Below are 21,236 nucleotides of genomic sequence, written 5' to 3'. Positions count from 1 at the left end.
CAGGAGCCATGCCAAACTTTTAAATTCCAAATTAGTTTTCATTAACCACAGATTTTCTCAGATCATGCTTCCTAATGGGAACTTGTACCAGTTTGCATTATATAACTTTTAATCCCATAAAATATTAAAAGGCCAAAATCAAAACTAAATTGTTTTCCCCCTATGGGGACAAAATTAAATTCCCAAAGCTAGGGAGTGATGACAGATGTCACATGGTTTCAGATGCCATCCTACAGACCTTAAATTTTGGGAAGAGAAAAAAGTTTAGTCAGAGCAATTACCAAGGAAGACTAACAGACTTATCATCTCAGGGTTTCCAGTGTTAAGCAGGAAGTTAATCCTGTGGTAGCTTGCAATAAAAACTAGAAGGAAAAAATATTAAATCTTTGTCTTTTTTTAAGCAAATATTTCAAGTCTTCAGCAGATTCACAAGACCAATGGGTTACGGCCTGAGTCATTGCTTTCCTAGGCTTTCTTCACTCTGGAATGACAGACAAAGGGTTTTATGCCTACACCTTTTAAAGACATGTTAGTGGTTTGTAAAACATCAACAAGGTCTTCCTTACATCTCTGGGGAACTACCTGGGGCTCCACAGGGATTCATATCAGGTAGGTTTTATTCTTTCAAAAAAATTCAATTTCCTTTGGGTATGTTCAATACAAAGAAAATATTTAACAAAAGGGGTGGGAGCACAGCTCCCTACAGTCTCCGTATTAGTTTTACTTTTCGCTATTAACTCTTTAAAATGCTAAAAGAATGAGCATTTTAAAGTTGTTTCTTTTTCCAATGGCTGTACCCCAACCACTAATGGCTTATTGGCCTTCTGTGCTCTGAGATAATGAGCAAATTGTCTTCGGAAAAAGGTCATTTAGACACACCTGCAGGAGAGTGTTGATCCCTTCACAGGATCACTTCTTAAAATTACTAGACCCACTCCTTCTTCCATCACATATCTCTATGGAAACCAGTAGCAAATCAAGACGCTGGCTGGAAATGAGATTATCCAGGCCTGAAATCCATTCTTCTGTCCTAAATTCCAAAATAACAGCCACAAAGTAGCCAAAACAAAAGACATACTTTAAGCCCAAGCTGTCTGTTACAACACTATGCCAACCCACAAAATCATGAAGTATCACCAGTAATCCAGAAACCATGATCACTGGGAGTGATTCATCAGTGGAGATACATGAGCGTGAGCGGCCCGAGGGATGTCCTCCTCCTCGTAGAAGCACTCCGCTAGGCTTGGAGGTCGTTACCGAGGCTCCAACCAGCAGCCAAAGTATTCTGAACCTTAAATCCCGAGGACTTTAGTTCCTCAATAATAATGAACGACTGGATAGTGTGGAAATTGCCGCCATAGGTGAACCGTTGCTAGACCTCCATGAGGCCAACCAATTGAAGCTGGTTTCAACTTTCAGTAGAGACATAGCTCAATCCAGGTGCACACTCCCTAAAATCAGGGGCTTTGTGGGTCTCCTTTCAAAATTTTAAATGTAGAGGTACAAGGACCTCCCTGGTGACACAGGCGGTTAAGTGCCTCACTGTAAAGCTGTCCACAGTTCGTGCCGCGCGGGTTCGAGCCCGGCCAGCCAGGGAGATACCCACATGGCGCGGCAGACCTCTCCTGCCTCACCTGCTGCTCCTCTCAGCAGCGCATTTCAGTCAGTCTGCCTGTTCTGTTCCCCACTCTGTCTCTGGTGGATCCTCTCACCCTCCCGCGCATCTGGCCTGTACCCCAGTTTTTGTATAAATAAAAATCTTCAAAAAATTTTAAAAAAATAAATAAACGTACAGGTACAAACTTGAGCCTTTGCGAGATTTACATGGGGGTCAAATGAGGAAAATAAACGTGGATAGCTAGAGACATTACTCTATAGTACAAACGGATTTGTTCGGCTTTTGTCAAAAATTTCCTTCAAAACAGCACCAAATTGTTGAGGGCGAGATTTTGTGAGATACGAAATCTGGGGTAACTTCGGCGTTCCTTTCTTGGGCCAGCCCAACCCTGCACTGCCACAACGCGGTTTTAGTTCAGCTTCCCTGGGCCCTTCAGCGCGCGAACCCGGAAGGGCCCACGTAGTTCTCCAGCTTCTAACCACCGGAGCTCTGAGAACGCTCTCCTGCAGCCTTAATTCCAACGCCGGGACATTTTAAAAGGTGGAAACCACGCGCCGGGAACCTCGCCTGCGAGCTGGGCGACACATCAGTGGACAACACCCGGAACTGTACTTCCGATGCGTACCTGACCACGCCGGAACCAGAAACCCTGGGCGTGAGCGCAGCGGAGTATAATAGCTGTAGTACCGCCCACTGCGAGGCCCAGGGAGAGGCGGAAGTTGAAGACGCTGACGCAGCTGGGGGAACTTTGCCGCGATGGCTCCTTCCTGTCCGCGACTCCGCCCCCGCCGGAGGGGCTCGGCTCCGGAATTCAAGATGGAGTCGTTGAGTCGAGCTGGACAGGAGATGAGCCTAGCGGCCTTGAAGCGACACGACCCCTACATCACCAGCATCGCAGACCTCACGGGCCAGGTTGCTCTGTACACCTTCTGCCCCAAGGCCAACCAGTGGGTGAGTGTGGCCAGGCGGCTGAGGTCAGGCGCCGACTGCCGCCTCTTAAAGGAGCCGCGCGGCAATACGGGTGATGTGGGAGGCCAGGATGGTGGAGGCGAAGCCAGGAGCTGCAGAAGAGACTGTTCGGTGTCGGTGGAGCGGGAGGCTAGGGGAGAGGAGCGAGAGAAGTAGAACCAAAACATCTGGGGGAAAGCAGATGGAGGGAAGAATTGGAGGAGGATCAATCCTTTGGGGTCGGCTCCAGGAAAGCAGGCGACCTGCCTTCCTAGCAGATGTGTTGGAGAGTGAGACCGGTGGGGTCGGAAAGATGCATGAAAGATTGTGTTTAAACCTTTGAGGGTTACCAGGTAAATTACACCTACATAATCCATAAAGTTACTCTGTTTCCTTACCTCCCGCAACAGAGACATAAATGAGAGCCCCTTCACAGAGGTCATTTGGATTTAAAGCTTGAAATCCAATTAGTTTCAACTCTTGGAGGAGGCTGGGGTGGGGATTAATCCGGTTTTAATCGCACTACGCTGTATTTTCAGAGTTTCGGGAAAGATTTCAAGTTACTTAGAAAAAGGGTTTGCATGTTGATTGGATTTCCTTGAAACCTTTGGGGAAAAGACCCTGTGTATGTCTGGTTCTAGCTAGGCAGTAGTGATGTCACCCCCCTGAAGTCTCCCATCAGGCTAAGTACTTTTTGGCTTTTTTGCACTGGAGAGGCCAAGTGTTATTCTTTCTGTTCACTTACTTGTTAGCCCCTGTTTGAAGCTTAATTATTTAAATATTTTACCATAATCTACTAATTAACCTTTCTTAACTCAGTTATAGAATTTGCACTTAGAAAATAATCCGTAAATGTTTCTGGGATTGAATTCATAAATGACTGACATTCACATTTCAGTAAAAATGAATTCCTGGGCCTCCGCGGTGTCGCAGCGGTTAAGCGCTGGGTTGCGAAGCTGCCCGCAGCCTCTGCAGCGCCGGTTCGATCCCCGGCTGCTCCCCGGCCACCAGAGGAGGGTCCCACATGGCGCGCAGACCTCTCCTGCCGCCCGCTGCTCCCCTCAGCAGTGTACTTCGGTCCTTCTGCCTGCTCTGCTCCCCGCACTGGCTCTGGTGAATTCTCTCACCCTCCCACGCTTCTGACTGTACCCAGTGCTTGTATAAATAATAAATAAACAAACAAATAAATAAAATATTAAAAAAAAAAAGAAATGAATTCCTAAACAAAACAGGAATAATGTTAGATTATTATCATAATATGTCCTTTATGATAAAATACAGATACATAGATTATATTTAGTCAGTAATTTTGTGAAAATCATTTGTCATTTTTAAACAGTTAACACAGATGAAGAGTGCTTTCATATCATCTTGCTTTACTTCTTTGCTTCATCTGGAAGAGGAGCTATGGAAAGCTACAAAGAACAAAATTATAGATTCTTTTTAAGTATAGTGGGTTTTGACATGTCCTTCATCTGAATTGTTTTGAATCATTTTCCTTTACTTGGTCTACATCTTAAACTTGTGAAATATGGACTGCAGACAAATGGTGCAAACTTGGGACTGGAATTTTATTACTGACATGCTTTTATTTTAGGTTTTTCACAGATTTTCAGTATTTTGGAATTTTATTTTTGCAATTGTTTCCATTATGAAATACAAAGCTATTACAACTAGAAATGAAAAATAAGCTGCCACCCTTTGTTCATTTGGATCATGACACAGCAGGAACAAAATCTTTGTTATTTTACAGTGAGTTGTAACTGTAAAATGTTATGTTTGGGCAAGTTTTCTCTTACTTTTAGACAGTTGAATTCCACTTTCTGTTTGGCAGGCAAGAAAAGCCCTCTGAATCCTTCAAAAGGGAAAGTTTGAAATGATATTTAAGTTAGAGCAATACTGGAAGAAACCAAATGATGATAATTTTTAAAAAATTTTGTCCCAACAAATTCAATTTGATATGATGAACATCTAAAGTTTCATTTGTTAATCACATTAAAATACTTGGTTCCTATCTGGGCTATAAACTGCAGCTAAGATGGTTGTTTTCTTAAAAAACATTGTAACTGTTTAAAACCTAAATATACTCTTGTGACAGCTAGTGAAAGATGGTATGAATTGTACTTTTGTAATCAAAACATTTCATTTAAACTGAAAGGTTTGGGGTTTCCCTGGTGGCACAAGGGGTTAAGACACAACCTATGAAGCTATTCACAGCCACTGCAGCACTGAGTTCGATCCCCGGCCAGGGAGGTGACCCACATGGTGCAGCAGACCTCTCCTGTCTCACCCCCTGCTCTCCTCAGCAGTGTATTTCAGTCTGCCTGTTGTTCCCCACTCTGTCTCTGGTGAATCCTCTCACCCCCCACACCTCTGGCCTGTACCCCAGTTCTTGTGTGCAAAAATAAATAAATCTTTAAAAAAAAAAAAATAAACTGAAAGGTTTATTTTTAAGATTTTAATAATTATATTAAGGCAAAGTATAGTTTTAATATTCATGATTCTTCAACAAAGTTCCAATAAAAGCAAACAAATTGTATTTAATAGTAATTCTTGAGGAATAATGAAATTTGTTACTCATAAAAATATACCAAGATTCCCCAGTGGTGAAACAAAGTATCCTCTAGGTAAAATGTCCTCTTTTCCCTTGTGAACTTTGATAAACTTTAAAAGTGAATAAATTATTGTACACAGGTCCTTACTTTTAAAATTAAGAAATCCGACTTAGGGCCTCCCTGGTGGTGCAGGGGATTGAGAGGCAACCTATGAAGCTGTCCACAGCCACTGCAGCACAAGTTTGATCCCCAGCCAGGGAGCTGCCCACATGGCACAGCAGGCCTCTCCTGACTCTCCCACTGTTCCCCTCAGCAGTGTTTCAGTCGCTCTGCCTATTCTGTTCCCCACTCTGTCTCTGGGGTGGGGTCCTCTCAGCACCTCCTCCCCCGTACCTCTGGCCTGTGCCCCAGTTCTTGTATGCATAAATAAATCTTAAAAAAAAATCTGACTTAAATGCTTTAGCTTTAAAAAGTGAGAGCTAATTCTAGGATTTTCTCCTTTATAATTTAGGAAAAAAATGCTGCTGATACAGGTATAGATCTGGATGGAACATTACATATGCTTTATGCATTAACAGCATAGAAAATATAAAGGAGAAAACTGCTAACAGTAGTTTGTGGGGTGAGAGAGACTTATTTGACTTGTTTGAAAGTGACTGATTTTAAAATAAATAGGTTGATCTTAAACAGGAACTATCTGGGTTGGGCTCCCAATGGGATCTTCTCCACTGGGACTGTTTGGGGTTGGTTTACAGGAGAAAAAACTAATTGACTCATTGTCTATTATAGGAGAAGACTGACATAGAGGGAACCTTATTTGTATATCGAAGGTAAGCTTTCTTTAAAACATGATAAATACATTTTTTAAAAGTCTACTGGTGAACAATGTCATAGAAAGTTGTTCACCCTGTTGTATGTTTGTCTTTGGATCCTTCTCGCTTGTCCCCTTACAGTATTCATCCATCCCTAGCTGTGAGAGCCTAACCAAATCATATCCCTTCTTTGTTCCTGCCTGTGATTCAGAATAAAGCAAACTAGGATTTATTTAGGAACCTAGCAAAACCACTTCAAAATAGAAAACATCTTCTAGTAATGAATGAGTCTAAAAAGAGATGCCTTTCTCTCTCCCCCCCATTAAAAAAAGATACATAGTTGAGAAAAATATAATACATAACTACCTGTAAGATAATGTAGTTAAAAGGGCAGTCCCACACTTTTGTTGTTACTGAATAAGAGGTTTTTGTCCATGAGTCTGTCATCTTTCCACACCCTTCCACCCAGAGTTCTGGAATGTGCAGTCTTTAGTAGCATATGTATTTTTAGTTTGAGAGTCCCTTCAAGAACCTGGATTATTCATAATTTTACGTTTTTTAATTTTAACGTTTCCACAAATTCATTATCTTGAAACTGGTTTGCTGTTTACACCTTTTGTTAGGCTATAATTGTTGCCTAAAGGCAACTCACAAGATATGATAATTGGTTTTTATAGCTTAGGGATTCCACAGGAGCAATTACTGATACCTGTTCCTTTTCCCTTTTTTCCCCCCTGTATTATAAGTTATCTTTTAAGGATTGCCTTTCTCCACTGATGGTAATTAACATAAATTTGCCAATAATCTTGTAAATTTTGATATAAAGCTTAGAGAGCTTTATATCACGCTGATATAAAGCACACTGATCTTTTTCTAAGCACACTGATCTTTTTCTTCATTAAAATGTAAAATGCTTTGATATTATACTCCAAGCTCTCCTTTGACAGTTGTTCCCTGTTACTCATCTTTCTCCTTAAAAAAGAAAAAAAGACTTTCAATCTTCATTTCATTGTTCTTCATCACCAGTAGAAATCTCTAGAAACTCTTCAACTGTTATATACCAATAGAACCTTAATATCTGCATAAATATTTGCAAAATACTTTCTTGGCCATATTGTTTTAGTACAATACAGATCCATTGGTTATAGAAAATGGATCTGTATTATAGTTTAGTGAGTGAAATGATTTTAATAAAAGGAGACTAAAAAAGCTTTATTTTGGAAATATGACAAAATTTTATGTATTTTGGATAAAGGTGTACCAGGAAGTTAGATCACTTTGCAGAGACCTTAGTATAGAAGAAACCTAAATTTGGAGTCAAAAAGACTAAAAGCTCAATGCTGGTTACATTATTTGTGTGACTTTGGGCATTAATCTTTCTGAGGTTTGTTTCCTTATCATTGTAGACTAGGGTTCTGATATCTTCCCTTTGCATAAAGAGAAATGAATCAGAAATTGAAGTGTTACTATATGTGAGGCCTGTCTAAAGGATCATGTAAAAAGTCCCCAGTCACCAAGGACTGTTATTATAGGATCTTCTATCTGACTCAGGAGTTCTGTGGAAAGACCCATTTGGTGCAAGAACACTCATTGTAATGGTGTTATACCAATCCTTATAACCAATCCTGTGCCATATTTAAAATAAATATTTTCATTGAGCAAATGTTTATTGAACATTTACTCCGTCTTATCTTGTGATACATCTGAAAAAAAGATGTAAATCCTATTTGCATAGAGCTTACATTCTAGTGGAGAAAGGCAGTAAATAAAAGAAAGTAATAAATAAGTGGTATGGGAAAAGAGGGGAAGATTAGAGCTATTGTGCATTAAAAAGGATAGTTCATGTAAGGCCTCATTGAGAAAGTGACATTTGAGCAAAGAATTGCTCTAGATGCGATAACTGTAGATTCTGGGCAAGAGGTCTTTAAGAAGAACCATGCCTGCAGGGAGAGTGGCAAGGAACCCAGTGTAGCTAGAACAGGAGGAGCAAGGGAAGAGGTATAAAAGATAAAGTCAAGGGGAACACACATCGGGTAGAGCCTGGATCGGTTTAGGAAGACATGATTGACTTCAGTCCTTGGAAGCTTCTGTACTGTGGAGAGGTAGCTCTGACTTAAAATTTTTGTCTACAGCTTTTAGTACTAATACTGTTGTATAAAATAATAAGTCGTGTGTGTGTGTGTGTGTGTGTGAGAGAGAGAGAGAGAGAGAAAATGAAGTAGATGGCATTTCTGCAGATTAAACAGATTTTTTTTTCTGTTAAATCTAAGGTCAGCCTCGCCATACCATGGTTTCACTATTGTGAATCGACTGAACATGCATAATCTAGTTGAACCAGTGAATAAAGATTTAGAATTTCAGCTTCATGAACCATTTCTTCTATATAGAAATGCAAGCCGTGAGTATATCTGTTTTATTATAATTCACATATTTATAATTAAAATTGAGTGCCTATACAACCACATTATTTTTAAAGTTTCAAATTAATAAATGCAGTCTATACTCCTTTCGTTATAAATGAGTCTTAGTGAGATCAAATCTTTTTCATTAGAGTTCTAAAATTGAATCTTTTGTATGCAATAACTTACTGCAGTTACCTATACTATTATATTTAATAGTATTATATTAAATGAAAATAAGTTTCACTTTTTGTTTTTATTGTGACACTGAATTATTGGCTGCCCACGACCCTAAGCAACAGAACTTACTTTAAGAGAGACACAGGATAGGAATAGATACTACTGTTTCTTTCCACAAAGAAAGTACTGTTTTTGCCTGGATAGTGGTATTTTTCAGACTGTTTAGTCTAATGTCAGCTGGACACAAGTGCTAGGCCAGGAGTTATTATGCTTTAATCTTAAAATAACCTTTGTCAGGGGCCTCGTTGGTGGCATAGGGGTTAAGCACCACACTATGAGGCGGTCTGCAGCCTCTGCAGCACAAGTTCAAGCCCCGGCTGACCAGGGAGAAACCCACATGGTGAAGCAGACCTCTCCTGTCTCGCCCGCTGCTCCCCTCAGCAGTGTATTTCATTCTGTCTGCCTGTTCTGCTCCCTGCTTTGTCTCTGGTGAATCCTCTCACACACACATACACACACACACCCCGCATCTCTGGCCTGTACCCCAGCTCTTGTATGCATAAATAAATAAATCTTAAATAAAAAAAAAAGAAATGGAAATTCAAATATCTAAAAAAAATAGTAACCTTTGTCAGGTCAGATAAGTCAATTGATGGTTGAAGAGGGAGACGTTAACCCTTTTTTCTAATTCCTAGTTCAGGTTTCTTTCGGGCATTGTATAGACTCTAATCTAAAGTGGCCCTTTTGAGGGTGAGATACTAAAAAGTATGTTTTGAGCCTGTATGGCCATGTGGGTATTAAAGATCTGAGTGTTTGAAGACAGAAGGCAAACCAGTGTTTGGCTTTGACTGTGGAGATAACAAAACTGTTTATGGTGGCAGAATGTGCTCTAACTCTGGGAGATTGCTGAAGAATTGTTGCTTCTAACTTAAAAAGTAAAAGTTAACTGTGTTGAAATTTTATTTGACTAGAAGGCAAAATGTATTGGGGGAATATCTTCAATATGAATTATAAAAAGCTACTAGAAATTATGCATCTTTTAATTTTCTGAATGAGAAATGGTGAGGCCTATTTTGACACCAGAAGCCCCAAATTCTACTCCATGGTTCACTTTTAAATATCTAAGTGAAACAAAATGTGTCTCTTGACTTTTCAGTAAACTATTTGTCCAGATAATCACCTCTCTGAGATTTTAATTTTTGTGAACATACCGTGTTAAATTCAGTTATTATTTAATATGTATTTAAACTAATATTAACAATAGGATTCCTTCAGATGGCTGATTTGTGTTGAGTATTCTCTGCAGAGGAATACAGATGCGAGCTTTTTAAGTGAAATTGCTTTAATTCTGCTCTTTACTGTCTGGAAACTTAATCTAGCTATTATTGCTCCTAAGAAACATATTGTCCAAATAGGAAAATTATCAGAGGCCCATATAATTAACTACTGTTTAGCATAAGCCTGAAGTGAATTATGCTGTATTTTTTTTGTAAGTACAGGTTCCTGCGAAGTGGTAAGTGCAGCATAACAAATAAATTAAGCCATGATTAACCAAAATTTAGGTAATCAGAGCTTCAGCTATCTAAAAATATTTCTATAGTCCATGTATAAAGAAAAAAAGCCAAATAATAGGAGAAAACAAACTAATATTAGGCTTTACTTTGTGATAATCTGGCAACCTGGGGTTTGCCTAAAAATATCAATATTCAATAACTTTACCCACACTATATTGTCATAATAATGTGATAAGACCTTAAATCATTAGGAGTATTTATGTTAATTTAAATATCCTTGGGCAGAAAAACACACTAACTCACTTATTTTGGAAAGATTTTCAGCACAAGGTTGAAACAGAGGTTTCCTTAGTTAAACAGAAAAGTCACTTAACCAGGTCATTCCATAACCTCATTATTAAGGCACTGAATCATATCCGCCATATAGTTTCCAATATTGCTAATTAGAAATTCAAGAGCATAGCAGCTTGTTTTCAGACTAGAGAAGGGCCTGAAAAGGTCAAGTACAACACTGGGAATACTAGAAACAGTTTAGTAGAGGAGCTCGGGAAACTATTTAAAAGAAAAAACTATCAGGGAGATGTGACAAAGCAGCATAAAATGATTTGGGGAGTGTTAAGTCCTCTACAAAGTGTATGTTTTGTCTAGCTAGTCTTAAAAGTGGGAAAGAGTCTTGTCAAATCAGCAAGCTTTTGAGCTGTTCAGGGATTTGTTCTTTAAATAAAAAGTTAATTAGTGTCTGATAGTACATACAGGTAATTATACTTGAATCTGTAGCTGCTCTTCTGTAGTTTTCTTGTGGGAAATACTGCCAAGACACCTGACCCAATTTTCTCAAGTTACATTTCAGATCCAGCTTCATTCAAATCAATTTTGAGTTAATGTAATAGAAAATCGAACTTTGCTTTTTCTAAATTATTTGTTTTGGTTTTTATTTTAGTTTATTCTTAAGCAAACTGCCTGCCCCATAAGTAAAATCTGAGAAAATTCTTACACCAGTCAAGTGCTAGTGTTTACTTTTATATACTCATAAGAGCCTTTTGGCCGCCATAAGACCCCAGTGGTACTGCAGTGAAGATTAGGAAGACTGCATATTCTGTAGTTACTAAGCAAAAGTGATATTCCCAGCACCTTATCTTTTCTTTTTATTATTATTATTTTTTATTTTATTTATTTTTATGTAGAAGAACTGGGTTGTAGGCCAGAGGTGTGTGGGGTAAGAAGATTCACCAGAAATAGAGTGGGGAGCAGAATAGGCAGATTTACTGAAATACACTGCTAAGGGGAGCAGTGGATAAGACAGGAGAGTTCTGCTGCACCACATGGGTTAGCTCCCTGGCTGGGGATCAGGCGGTCTCAGTGATAACACTTAAGACTTTACCACTAGGACCCTAAAGACACCTCCCAGCACCTTGTTTATGATTCCCAACTTAAAGATGAGGGAAACAAGTTGAAATTTGCTCAAAAGTCACAAAGGTAATAAGTAACAGATGCACAATCTAAATCTGTCTGTTGAGCTTCAAAGCCAATAGCCTCTCTACTACAGCAATAAAATTACTTTCAATCCATATATTCTAGAGCAATGCTACCTAGTAGAATTCTGTGATGATAAGTTTTCTCTATCAGTGCTGTCCCTTATAGCAGCCACCAGCCATATGTGTTGACCAACTGAAACATGGTTACTACAACCAAGGATTTTTTGTTTATGTAATTTGATAAATTTGAACTTAAATAGCTTTATGAGGCTAGTGGCTACCATTATTAGACAATAGAGGTCTAAAACATGAATCCATGCTCAAACACAGCATTTGTTGTGCCATATCTGAATTAAACAACGTGAAGTGAACTTGTTTTAACCTCTGAACTTGATTTTTATGCCTCCATTTTTGTCATTTCTTTTTAAAATTTAGAAATGATTTCTAGATATATACAGGCTGCAGAAAATATTCCTGAGGTGACTTTGCAGTAGTAATACTCTTTTGGTGTGAAATTAAGTTTGGAGATAAGAATTCTTGTCTAGGCTTTACAATTTCACTGCAACCTTGGGCAAATCACTTCAACAATTGATCTGACCTTCTTAAAAGGGTATTATGTGTATATCTCCTTCCTGAGCTTGAGCCAACCCAAATGATCTTAAGTCTTGGGCCAGAAAGTGTCATAAGGACTTTGCTGTTATTTAGGTTCTCTTCTATCCCAGTCCACAGTGTGCTTCTTCCTATCCCTTCTGATCAGCACCATGACACGCTAAGGTCTCTATTTACCCTTATAAATATTTTCATATATTGTAAGGACCATTACGAGACAGCCTGAGGTATGTAAGTTAAAAAATATATGATAAATTGAGAAATCTCACAGTGCATAAACTTTTTAAAGCATGTGGAAGAAGCAGTTCTGATCAGTGAATCATAGTGTTCATTTTTATCAGTATACTGGAAAATTTTATATTAATGTAATGATGTTTTAATCTGTAGTCATTTCTCCCTAAGAAAAAGTTAATGATAGTTTTAACTTTGTGCTTAGTTGAAAAAAATAGCTCTTTTGCTTTGTAGACATAGTCATTAATACCAGTCTGCTTATCTTCTGTTTTCATTTGTGAACAGAGTTAATTTTGCTAAATAGATTTTAAAGTCATTTTTTTGGAGATTCTGTGGCACAGGCACATTAAAGAAAATATCCTTCAACTCCTCCAGCAATATCTTAACAGAAAATCTTCCTCCTACAAACATTTAAAGATGCTAAATATAATGTATATTATAACATGTAATAATATAACATGTAAAATATTAAAGGCATAGCTTAGCCAAAAAGGGAATAGATAACATTTCAGTGGGTCAGCATCAAAGTAAAACTTGAAAGCTAAAGTAAAATGCTTGTAAGCCGACGCTGACTACTGCATAGGATCAGTAGACAAGTCCTCCCAAGTTGGGGAGTTGGAGCTGAGACCGATGTACCAGGAGACAGCCAGTTCTCCTAATGAGCTACATATTACTAAATTAGGAAGATTGACAGGCAAGTTTATCTCAGTCTGGCCTATGAGTTAAAGGAAAGTTTAAAAGAAAATGTCTTCTGTAACTTAACCATGAGCCTTCCCTTACACAAATTTGGGGTTCAAGTTATATCATCCAGTTGGTATAATTTCTTACCAAGAAATTAATATAAAGTTAATCTTTATAGTGCGTACACTAGGACACTTGGCAAAAGAAAATGCAGAAACCTTTCTGGGACTCATCCCTAACCCAGATTGCCCACGGATGTCATAAATAAACCTCATGGTCCAAAATCATTAAATATACAAAGAAATAATTCACAATCAATTAAAGGCATGTAACAACAAATAGCAGGGCTGGCCAACCCTTCCCAAAAGCTTCAGAAATGATCATATGGAAACTTTAATGCATATAAGTATCAGATGTAGTTTACAAAATAAATGACAGGAAGATTGGAAAAATAAGTAAAAATTCTAGAAATTAAAATTTTGATTATTGAAATAAACTCTCTAGCTGGATTCAACAGTTAATTAGTAACAACTAAGAAGAGAATTAGTGAACTGGAAGAGAGAACTAAAGAAATTATCCAGAATGCACCCCAGAAATAGAAAGAAATGAGAAATATGAACAAAGTATAGTTGAACACTCTAACATATGACAGGGAGAAATTTACAAATGGTAGATTAGATTTAGAGGGAGACAATAATTGTATCAGAGAGTATGACTGAGAATTTTATAGAATCCATTAATGACATAAACCTCAGATTTAGGTAGCAGAATAAGGCCCTAAGCCTAATAAATAGGAAAATTACATGCCTTGACAAAGTGTAGTAAAATATCAAAGACAAGAGACAGAGGTAACCAAAGACTGCTTGAGATTATTTACAATGGAGCACTAATTAGACTGACAGCTATTAAGTTTTGAAAGACAAAGGAATATTTTCTGAGTACTGAGAAATACTGAATTATTTTCAATAATTCAAGAGAACCAGAAAATGACATTTTTCAATAAAACCAGTGTTCGTTTTCAGTAGATCCTTGTTGTAGGAGCAGTGTTGCCCTTGAAATGTGCCTAGTGCAACTAAGTTTTTAAAAGTACTTAACTTTAAACTAAGTTTTCAGTTTAGTTTAATGTAAATTTAAGGTACAGTTCTATAGACGATCATTCAGAAATTTAACAAAGAGCACAGAAGAAATGAGATTTAAGAAACAATGAGCAAAGAAAGGCAGTAAGTCAGAATAAATTAGCAGTAATAACAGCATAGAAATCGTTCAAACCTAAAGTATCCCAAGACTGAGGTTAATTTAAATTGATGAACTGTAAACTCTTGAATCAAGCTATATATGTTCAAAAAATTCAGCACAAAAATAGAATGTTACAACTTACAAATCAGGATGGGAAAAAATAGAAACCATGGGATATAGAAAACCCAAAATAAAATGGAAAAAATAAATAATTCGGTGATTATAATACGTTAATTGAACTGCCAGTTAAGAGACAGAGATTCTGAGATTGCCTTTAAGTACAGGATTTGCCTATGATTCTGTTTTCAGAAACTTAAAACTGAAAAGCCCGTTGAAAGTAAAGGGATAAAATGAGATGGTGCGCAGACCTCTCCTGCCGCCCGCTGCTCCCCTCAGCAGTGTACTTCGGTCCTTCTGCCTGCTCTGCTCCCCGCTATGGCTCTGGTGAATGCTCTCACCCTCCCGCGCTTCTGACTGTACCCAGTGCTTGTATAAATAAATAAAAATAAATCTTAAAAAAAAAAAAAGTAAAGGGATAAAATGAGATATAGCAATTACTAACGAAACAAGGCCAGTGAAGCATGTTAATCATACATGACAGATTCTAAAGTGAATATCATGATCAGAGATCAAAATTACCACATAAATGGTAAAAGGCGTAAATTACCTAGAAGATATATGACTCCAAATTGGTATATAGCTAGCATACATCAAAATTACATATAAAAATCCATAATTACGTAGTGGCAGATTTTAATAGGCCACCTCTCTGATTGGCAATTTAGTACAGTTTTGGGATATTTAAATAATGCACTTAACAGGCAGTTCAAGAATTTGCTTTTTTTTTCCCTCAAGTACATATTTGAATTTTATAGAAAGTGTTACATGAGGTCATCTAGTCCAAGAAGTTAAAGAAAAAAAAAAAGAGAGACACCTGAATTATATTGATGGAAAATAAGTCAATGGGTAGAAATTCATTGGAGAAGGCAGAAATTACAATAAAACAGTGAAATGAATCAACAAAACAAAATCACCTATAATCTGTTTGATACAACAACCAAAAGAACAAGGGGATGCATAATAGGTAATAAATTACATATATGTTGCTGCTAGAAGTAGAGAACACACATTTTTTAAAAAACAAGAATACAAAGTAGAGCTTTTTGCCTTAGGTATTAACAGAGTTTCCTAGTAAAAATATAGTGTAACAAATTTACTTAGGAGAAGTAGATTGGAATAGACTCAAAAACAATAAAATAATTGGGTAAATTAAAATCTCTCCCATCATAGGCAAAGAAAATGCTAAGAGGAATGTTCTACTCGGTAAATGGTACTTAGACAATTAGTTTTCCATGTAGAGACCTGTCTCTGAAAAAGGATAAGATATAGGATCTTTACATTTCTGATCTTGATCATCACAACACAAACATCTCCACAGGTCACTCTTCTGCAGTGAGGAAATCATGCTTCCACTATTCCTTCCACAAGCACTAGGCGAGCACCTGCTACAACCAGCACACCTCACTAAGTATGTTTCTCTTAGAGAGTACATATACCCCAAGGCCAATGTTATTAGGGCTCCTTTAATTTCCACTTCTGTGGACACCTGTCAGCATGGAAGTGATAACTTGGATTCTTGATAGACAGACAGATAGACAGTCAGGCAGACATGTGGGTATGCCTACTTGTCACTTAATTATGAAATGCTCCAAGAATGTTCCATCGGTGGATTCTGAGTAATTTTTTTTTAATCCACAATTTGGTACGTGAAATTGAAAAAAAAAGTAAAAAGCAAGCAAAACCTTTTTCTTTTTGTTACAACTAGACTTGTTAATTGAAAACATTAAAAGTTCGTGGTTACCATCAAACTATGTTAAGATCAAGTCTAGCATTTAATAATTTTTCTTTTGCAAAACTATTTCAGTATTGCCTTTTACTATGTTAAACAAGCAAATTGACTTGACATATGCCTTAATCTAGTGGTATTTATTGAATATATCTCCTATGCCAAGTACTTTATCATCTCTTTTAAAACTGTTGTGCACTTTCAAAGAATTTTATTATTTTCTCTTTTTTTAGTCATTAGGGTCTATTTATTTTCTTTAAAAATTATAGGCAGGAGTGATAAAGAATATTAGAATTTGTAGTATCAGAACTCTGCCTTTCTGATAAGAGTCAGGATTCTTAATGAAACATTCTATGTTAATCCCAGCACTTTGCATTTTTACTCTTTAAACAACCTTGTAGTTAATGGTAAAATTATTGATTTCAGTTCTGTGATTTGAAAAAGTGTTAGTTGTAAATTTGAATGGTTTAGCTCATAGTGAAGGAAATGGAGTCTATCTGAAAGATTTTGAAGAAATTTACGTGTTTTTTCTTGGTTGTTTTATCAACAATAGTGATCCATTAATTAGTAGAAATATACAGTTTAGATTTTCTCCACTTGGACCTAACTTTATTCTGTCTTTAGACCTTTGTGTCATGCTGGTTTTAAACAAAAGAGAAGTAATTATTTTGCTTGCATGTTAAACTTGACATCTTTTTACTGAAAGATAATTAGTAAAAGGATAACTCCTCATATTTCTTATACCTAACATCTTAAGACTTGAATCTCCACCGAATGAAAGTTTTTGTATTTTTAAATGTTTTCTATAATCCATAAGCACTTTTGGAAAAACAAAGCCCTTTTCAGTTTTCCAAAATTCTGAATCTTATTTCACCTTGCCACTTTTAAACAGTAAAAAAAAAAAAAAAAAAAAAAAAGTAGTGATTTGTATAAAACACTTTCACGGTAATTGTATTTGGATAAAATCTAATCTGAAATTTTCTGGAAAACACATTTATGACATATAGCTGTTAGTCTACTATGTTGCTTTAGAACATGTTTAACAATAACCAAAACAAGAACAATTGAAAATAAAATTATTTCTATTAAATATTTTTAGAACTTACCTCCAAAAGCCTGTGAGAAGTACCCTGTCGTCTCTGATTCACTTACAACTTTTCCTTTATATCTGGCATCAGTCCTTTGATACAGAACATTTTTAATTAAAATTAGATCGCTAGAAAAGGTAGGGAGATTCATTTCCATAGTGTTGAAAATGCAGCTGCCAAATGGAAAGTTTTAAAAAAGAAATACTGTAGTGTGTGCTTTTTTTTTTTCTCCTTGTCCTTTCTCAGTTCAAGGGCAAGACTTAAAACAGTAGAGACAGTAGGTCGGTTGTTGGCATTTGTTGCAAGTTTTCAGACTTAAAGCACAGTGCAAGAAATTTCCTTGCAAGAGAAGTTTAGAATCTGTCAAGTCAAAAAATGTGAGTTCCACCTCCAAACTGAAAGAGGAATTTATAAACAGTTTTAAGAAGTTCCACAATTCATTCTTTGTGATCTTTGGATTCAGCACAGTACTTCTTCCGCAGCCTGAAGAAAAGCGTCAGTCTTCCACCATCAGCAGCAGCACTGCTGTGGTTGGTATGATTCTGTAATCAGTGAAGGAAAAAGAATCTGTGGCAACTGCATTAGTCTAGCCTTCTGGACCAAGATAAGGGGAGAGCCTTGCTGTTGCCACATTCATAGGCTCAAGGGGTAAAAAAACAAACCAAAAAAAAGCAAACATGAAAACATAGAATGACTTAAGACTCACACCACGGTTGACCTGGTGACACTGTTAGGTCAGATGTTTCAAAAATCTGTTATCACTTTCTATCATTGTAGATTGCTGCTAAGTATTCTAGTAGAACGTCCACAGGTACCTTTTTATTAACTTTGTGAGTCTATGAACATTTCAGAATTTCCATAGTGGATTGTTTTCATTATGTCTCGCTCATTACTGGTTTCCTCCCCTAAGATTCCCCTCCCCCCCAAATATTGTCTGGTAAAAAGCAACTTTTAACTTCTGTGTGTGTGGTATCTTCATAACTGTAAAGATTTTTAAAGTTAACCATGTGTCACCATTTATCTCTTTTATATAATGATTGTTTTATGATTCATAAGGAAAGCAGTAATTACTTGTAGAGGCAGGCAGAGATGTGTTCTTAACATGTATGTGTATAGGTTTTCACCTTGTGTTTGCATAGTGAAGTATATTGAGGAGATAAAAATTGAGACACAGAGTAACCACTAGTCCAAAATTTGAATCCACTCTGGAATGGGCAGAATGAACTCCTATATTGAGCGGTTGCAATTCAGTACCCTGGAGGATCCAAGCAAATCTGAGCTAGTCACGAAGTCACTGCTTCCAAGCATGATCAGTTTTTTCTTTTTATTAAAAGGAAGACATACGATAAGCATTTGCTACCAACATTTAAAAACTCGGATATTTTACACACACATCCACAGCTGGATCTCTACAATTTCTTTGTGTGGCCATAGAACACCTGCTTTCCTGCAAGCACTAGCAGTTGGAGCATGGGGTTAGCCATGCCTATCTAGCACAGCCTCACTGATCCCACCACACCCCAGCCTACCTTACACCCCTGAGGAAATTTGCCTTCACACCTAGTTAGATGAACTCTTAGTAAGTTGATAGAAAAATATGTAGGAGAGAAGTTAGGGAAATGAAAGAAGTTCCCTCTTTTCTTACACTGCTGTCTGACCTAACTATTTTCCAAAGCCTTTGCTCTAGGTTTTTGTAAGTCCCAGAAATAAGAACTCAGGTCCATGGATGCCATGAGCCATGTGTCCCACCCTTTGATGTTCCTTATGATACATAAAAATAATGTTTATGTGGGACACTAGGGTGAATGGATCACCAGTGGGAGTTGTATGGGTCCAACATTTTGCCACACCCAAAATCACTTGCAGCACATGCTTAGGGGAAACACTGCCTTAGGGAGTGGCAGATACTGTGGGGGGAATAAAGGCTATAAACCCTAACAGCAGAGGTTAAGCCCTAATGTGATTCACTCTTTTATCAGATGTTGCCCATCATTTATCAGTAGTGATATTCTTGGGTTTATTTTCCTTAATCCCTAAAGAAGTTCAGTGCTCTTTTCATGAGTCTGAATCCTGTAAAGTGAACTTTTCTTCTGCCATGTTAGTATTCAGTGGATGTGTGTTCTTTAGACCTAAAGGGATACACTGCTGCTAAGGTAACTGAATTACATTTACCAGTCCGTATGGCTCGTGCCATTTCCTCGCCTGCCTATTTGCCACCTACCACAATTTCCTGTCATAATCTTTAATCAGTTTGTCCCTGGCTTCATTGCCTTTTCCCCCCTACCTCAGAGCCTTTCTCTTCCTTGCTCTTTTCCAATCTTTGCTCTGATATAGGGGCCCCAGGCTTATTCTTGTCTTAAAGAAAATGATCTGTCAAGGCCAGAGCATGTGCTTTTTCACTTACCAGGGCAGGCTAATGTTTATGGTATCTGTTCATTCTTATATTACTTTTATAATCAGAAGGATCTTCCTTATGTCTAGAGTAAATATTTTTGACTAAGTTCAATGCTCATTTTCATGTTTTTGTTTCCTAGTTTAGGAGATCTTTGTCAGTGTCATCTTTAGAAATTTTATAACTCTTAGCACCATCGCCAAAAAGTTTTTATCAAATCCCTTCTTTGCTTGGCACTATGCTGAGAAAATCTCCAGCCTCCTCAAATCCTTTTAGAAAGTAGGTCAGATCTAAATACTAAATGAATAAAAGGCAACATAGCATAAGCGTGATTTTTTTGTGACATTTCACAGGATATCTGGAAGTCTCAAGCAGTAATTCTACAGACTCTCTATTAATTTGAGTTTTCTTGGTCTTGAGTGTGCCCTCTACCATTCCAGATGAGAAACAGAGTGAAATATATCAAACAGGCTGCTGCATCCTCAAACAGGCCTCTCTAGGGAAAAGGAAAAACTCGCCCTTTTGACTTTTAATTTTCTGAGCATTAAATAATTCAAACACGTTTAATCTTTGTCAGTCTTATTTGTCACACTTTCGCAAGAAAAGTGCTATTTTGAAAAGCAAAGGAAACATTTAGTTTCTGCATCTTGATTTTTCATAAAAGTACTGCATAATAATTAGGTATCCTGTCACACTTACTCACTCTTCAGTGACTTGCTTATCCAGCATGACTTACTTGGGACAGCTATTAACAGCCATGATACATGGTGGGTCTCCAATAACTAGATAGTTTGCTTTCATCTTAAGAAAAGCCATTTATAAAATGGGATGCCATCATTATTTACCATAGTGAAATAATACTGTATTGTCAAATCCCTAAATCCTCTGTGGTATAGTTAATCAGGGAAAATTATTTCAGGATGTTTCTGCAAAGTGAATTGTTGGCAGGATGTGTTGGATCTTATTCTTGAGGGAAGAATACTTAACTTTGGTTTGGAGACTGGGTCTTGCAAGGTTTTAACCGTCTAGTGAACTTTGTCTGTCTTTCCTCACTGGTGACAGTGACAGACTCAATGGCAGGTCCCTGGGCCTTCTTGCCAGTTGCATGCACTGAGCATTTGATATGTTGGCAGACAGAGCTGATTCTTGGATGCGTGTCTGAACCTCTACAGGTCTGCTTTTGGCAGAATTGAGTGTGACTCTTATCTTTTACCCATTAAGCTATCATTCTGGCTTCCTTATCTTTATTTCTCCTTCAAACATGCCTGTGAAAGTGTTTGCCTCTTTCTTGGCAGTTTACTTGATAATGTGCAAGAGTGAAAGACATCTTATTGCTAAACTCTAAGTGTACTCAAAGGAAAGGGGTGACTTAAGTAAAGATTTGTCATAAATTGACAGCTCTGATAGACTTATTTTGATTATCAATAGTGAATTCTTTCCTAAGAGTTCCCTGTTGAAAACATTCCTAAATTCCTCTATTTAATCCAAAAACATTGTGTTTTTCTCTGAGCCTGATATGATGCATATCATAAAATTTTCATCTCTGTAAATTGTAAGTTTTTCCGTTGGAGGAAACCACGATCTTGTGTATTTGGACTTTAGTATTTGGGGTTTTCTTTATCTACTGTTGGAAGAGGAATGTTTCGAGAAAG

General features: G+C 37.3%; 2 protein-coding genes across 18 annotated transcripts in view; one reads left to right on the top strand and one right to left on the bottom strand.

Moving 5' to 3' along the window:
• Positions 1 to 17,386, bottom strand: part of CACNA1D (calcium voltage-gated channel subunit alpha1 D) — a 477,528-nt gene extending 460,142 nt beyond the window's left edge. For all 16 annotated transcript variants that reach the window (XM_054694641.1, XM_054694644.1, XM_054694649.1 and 13 more), the window contains exon 1: positions 17,211 to 17,386. In XM_054694641.1, coding sequence (XP_054550616.1) covers positions 17,211 to 17,349 — 139 coding nt within the window. In that variant the 5' untranslated portion in view covers positions 17,350 to 17,386. The remainder of the gene's footprint in view (positions 1 to 17,210) is intronic.
• Positions 2,352 to 21,236, top strand: part of DCP1A (decapping mRNA 1A) — a 37,559-nt gene continuing 18,674 nt past the window's right edge. The window contains exons 1-3 of one of the 2 annotated variants that reach the window (XM_037530665.1): positions 2,352 to 2,569; positions 5,911 to 5,951; positions 8,204 to 8,331. In XM_037530665.1, the coding sequence (XP_037386562.1) occupies positions 2,375 to 2,569; positions 5,911 to 5,951; positions 8,204 to 8,331 (364 nt within the window). In that variant the 5' untranslated portion in view covers positions 2,352 to 2,374. The remainder of the gene's footprint in view (positions 2,570 to 5,910; positions 5,952 to 8,203; positions 8,332 to 21,236) is intronic. The other variant, XM_037530672.2, reaches the window with a different exon arrangement.

Source organism: Talpa occidentalis, unplaced genomic scaffold (assembly GCF_014898055.3).
Source record: "Talpa occidentalis isolate TD23 unplaced genomic scaffold, MPIMG_talOcc4v2.1 talOcc4.10, whole genome shotgun sequence".
NCBI classification, from domain to species: Eukaryota; Metazoa; Chordata; class Mammalia; order Eulipotyphla; family Talpidae; genus Talpa; species Talpa occidentalis.
This window is presented reverse-complemented; position numbering and strand designations above follow the sequence as displayed.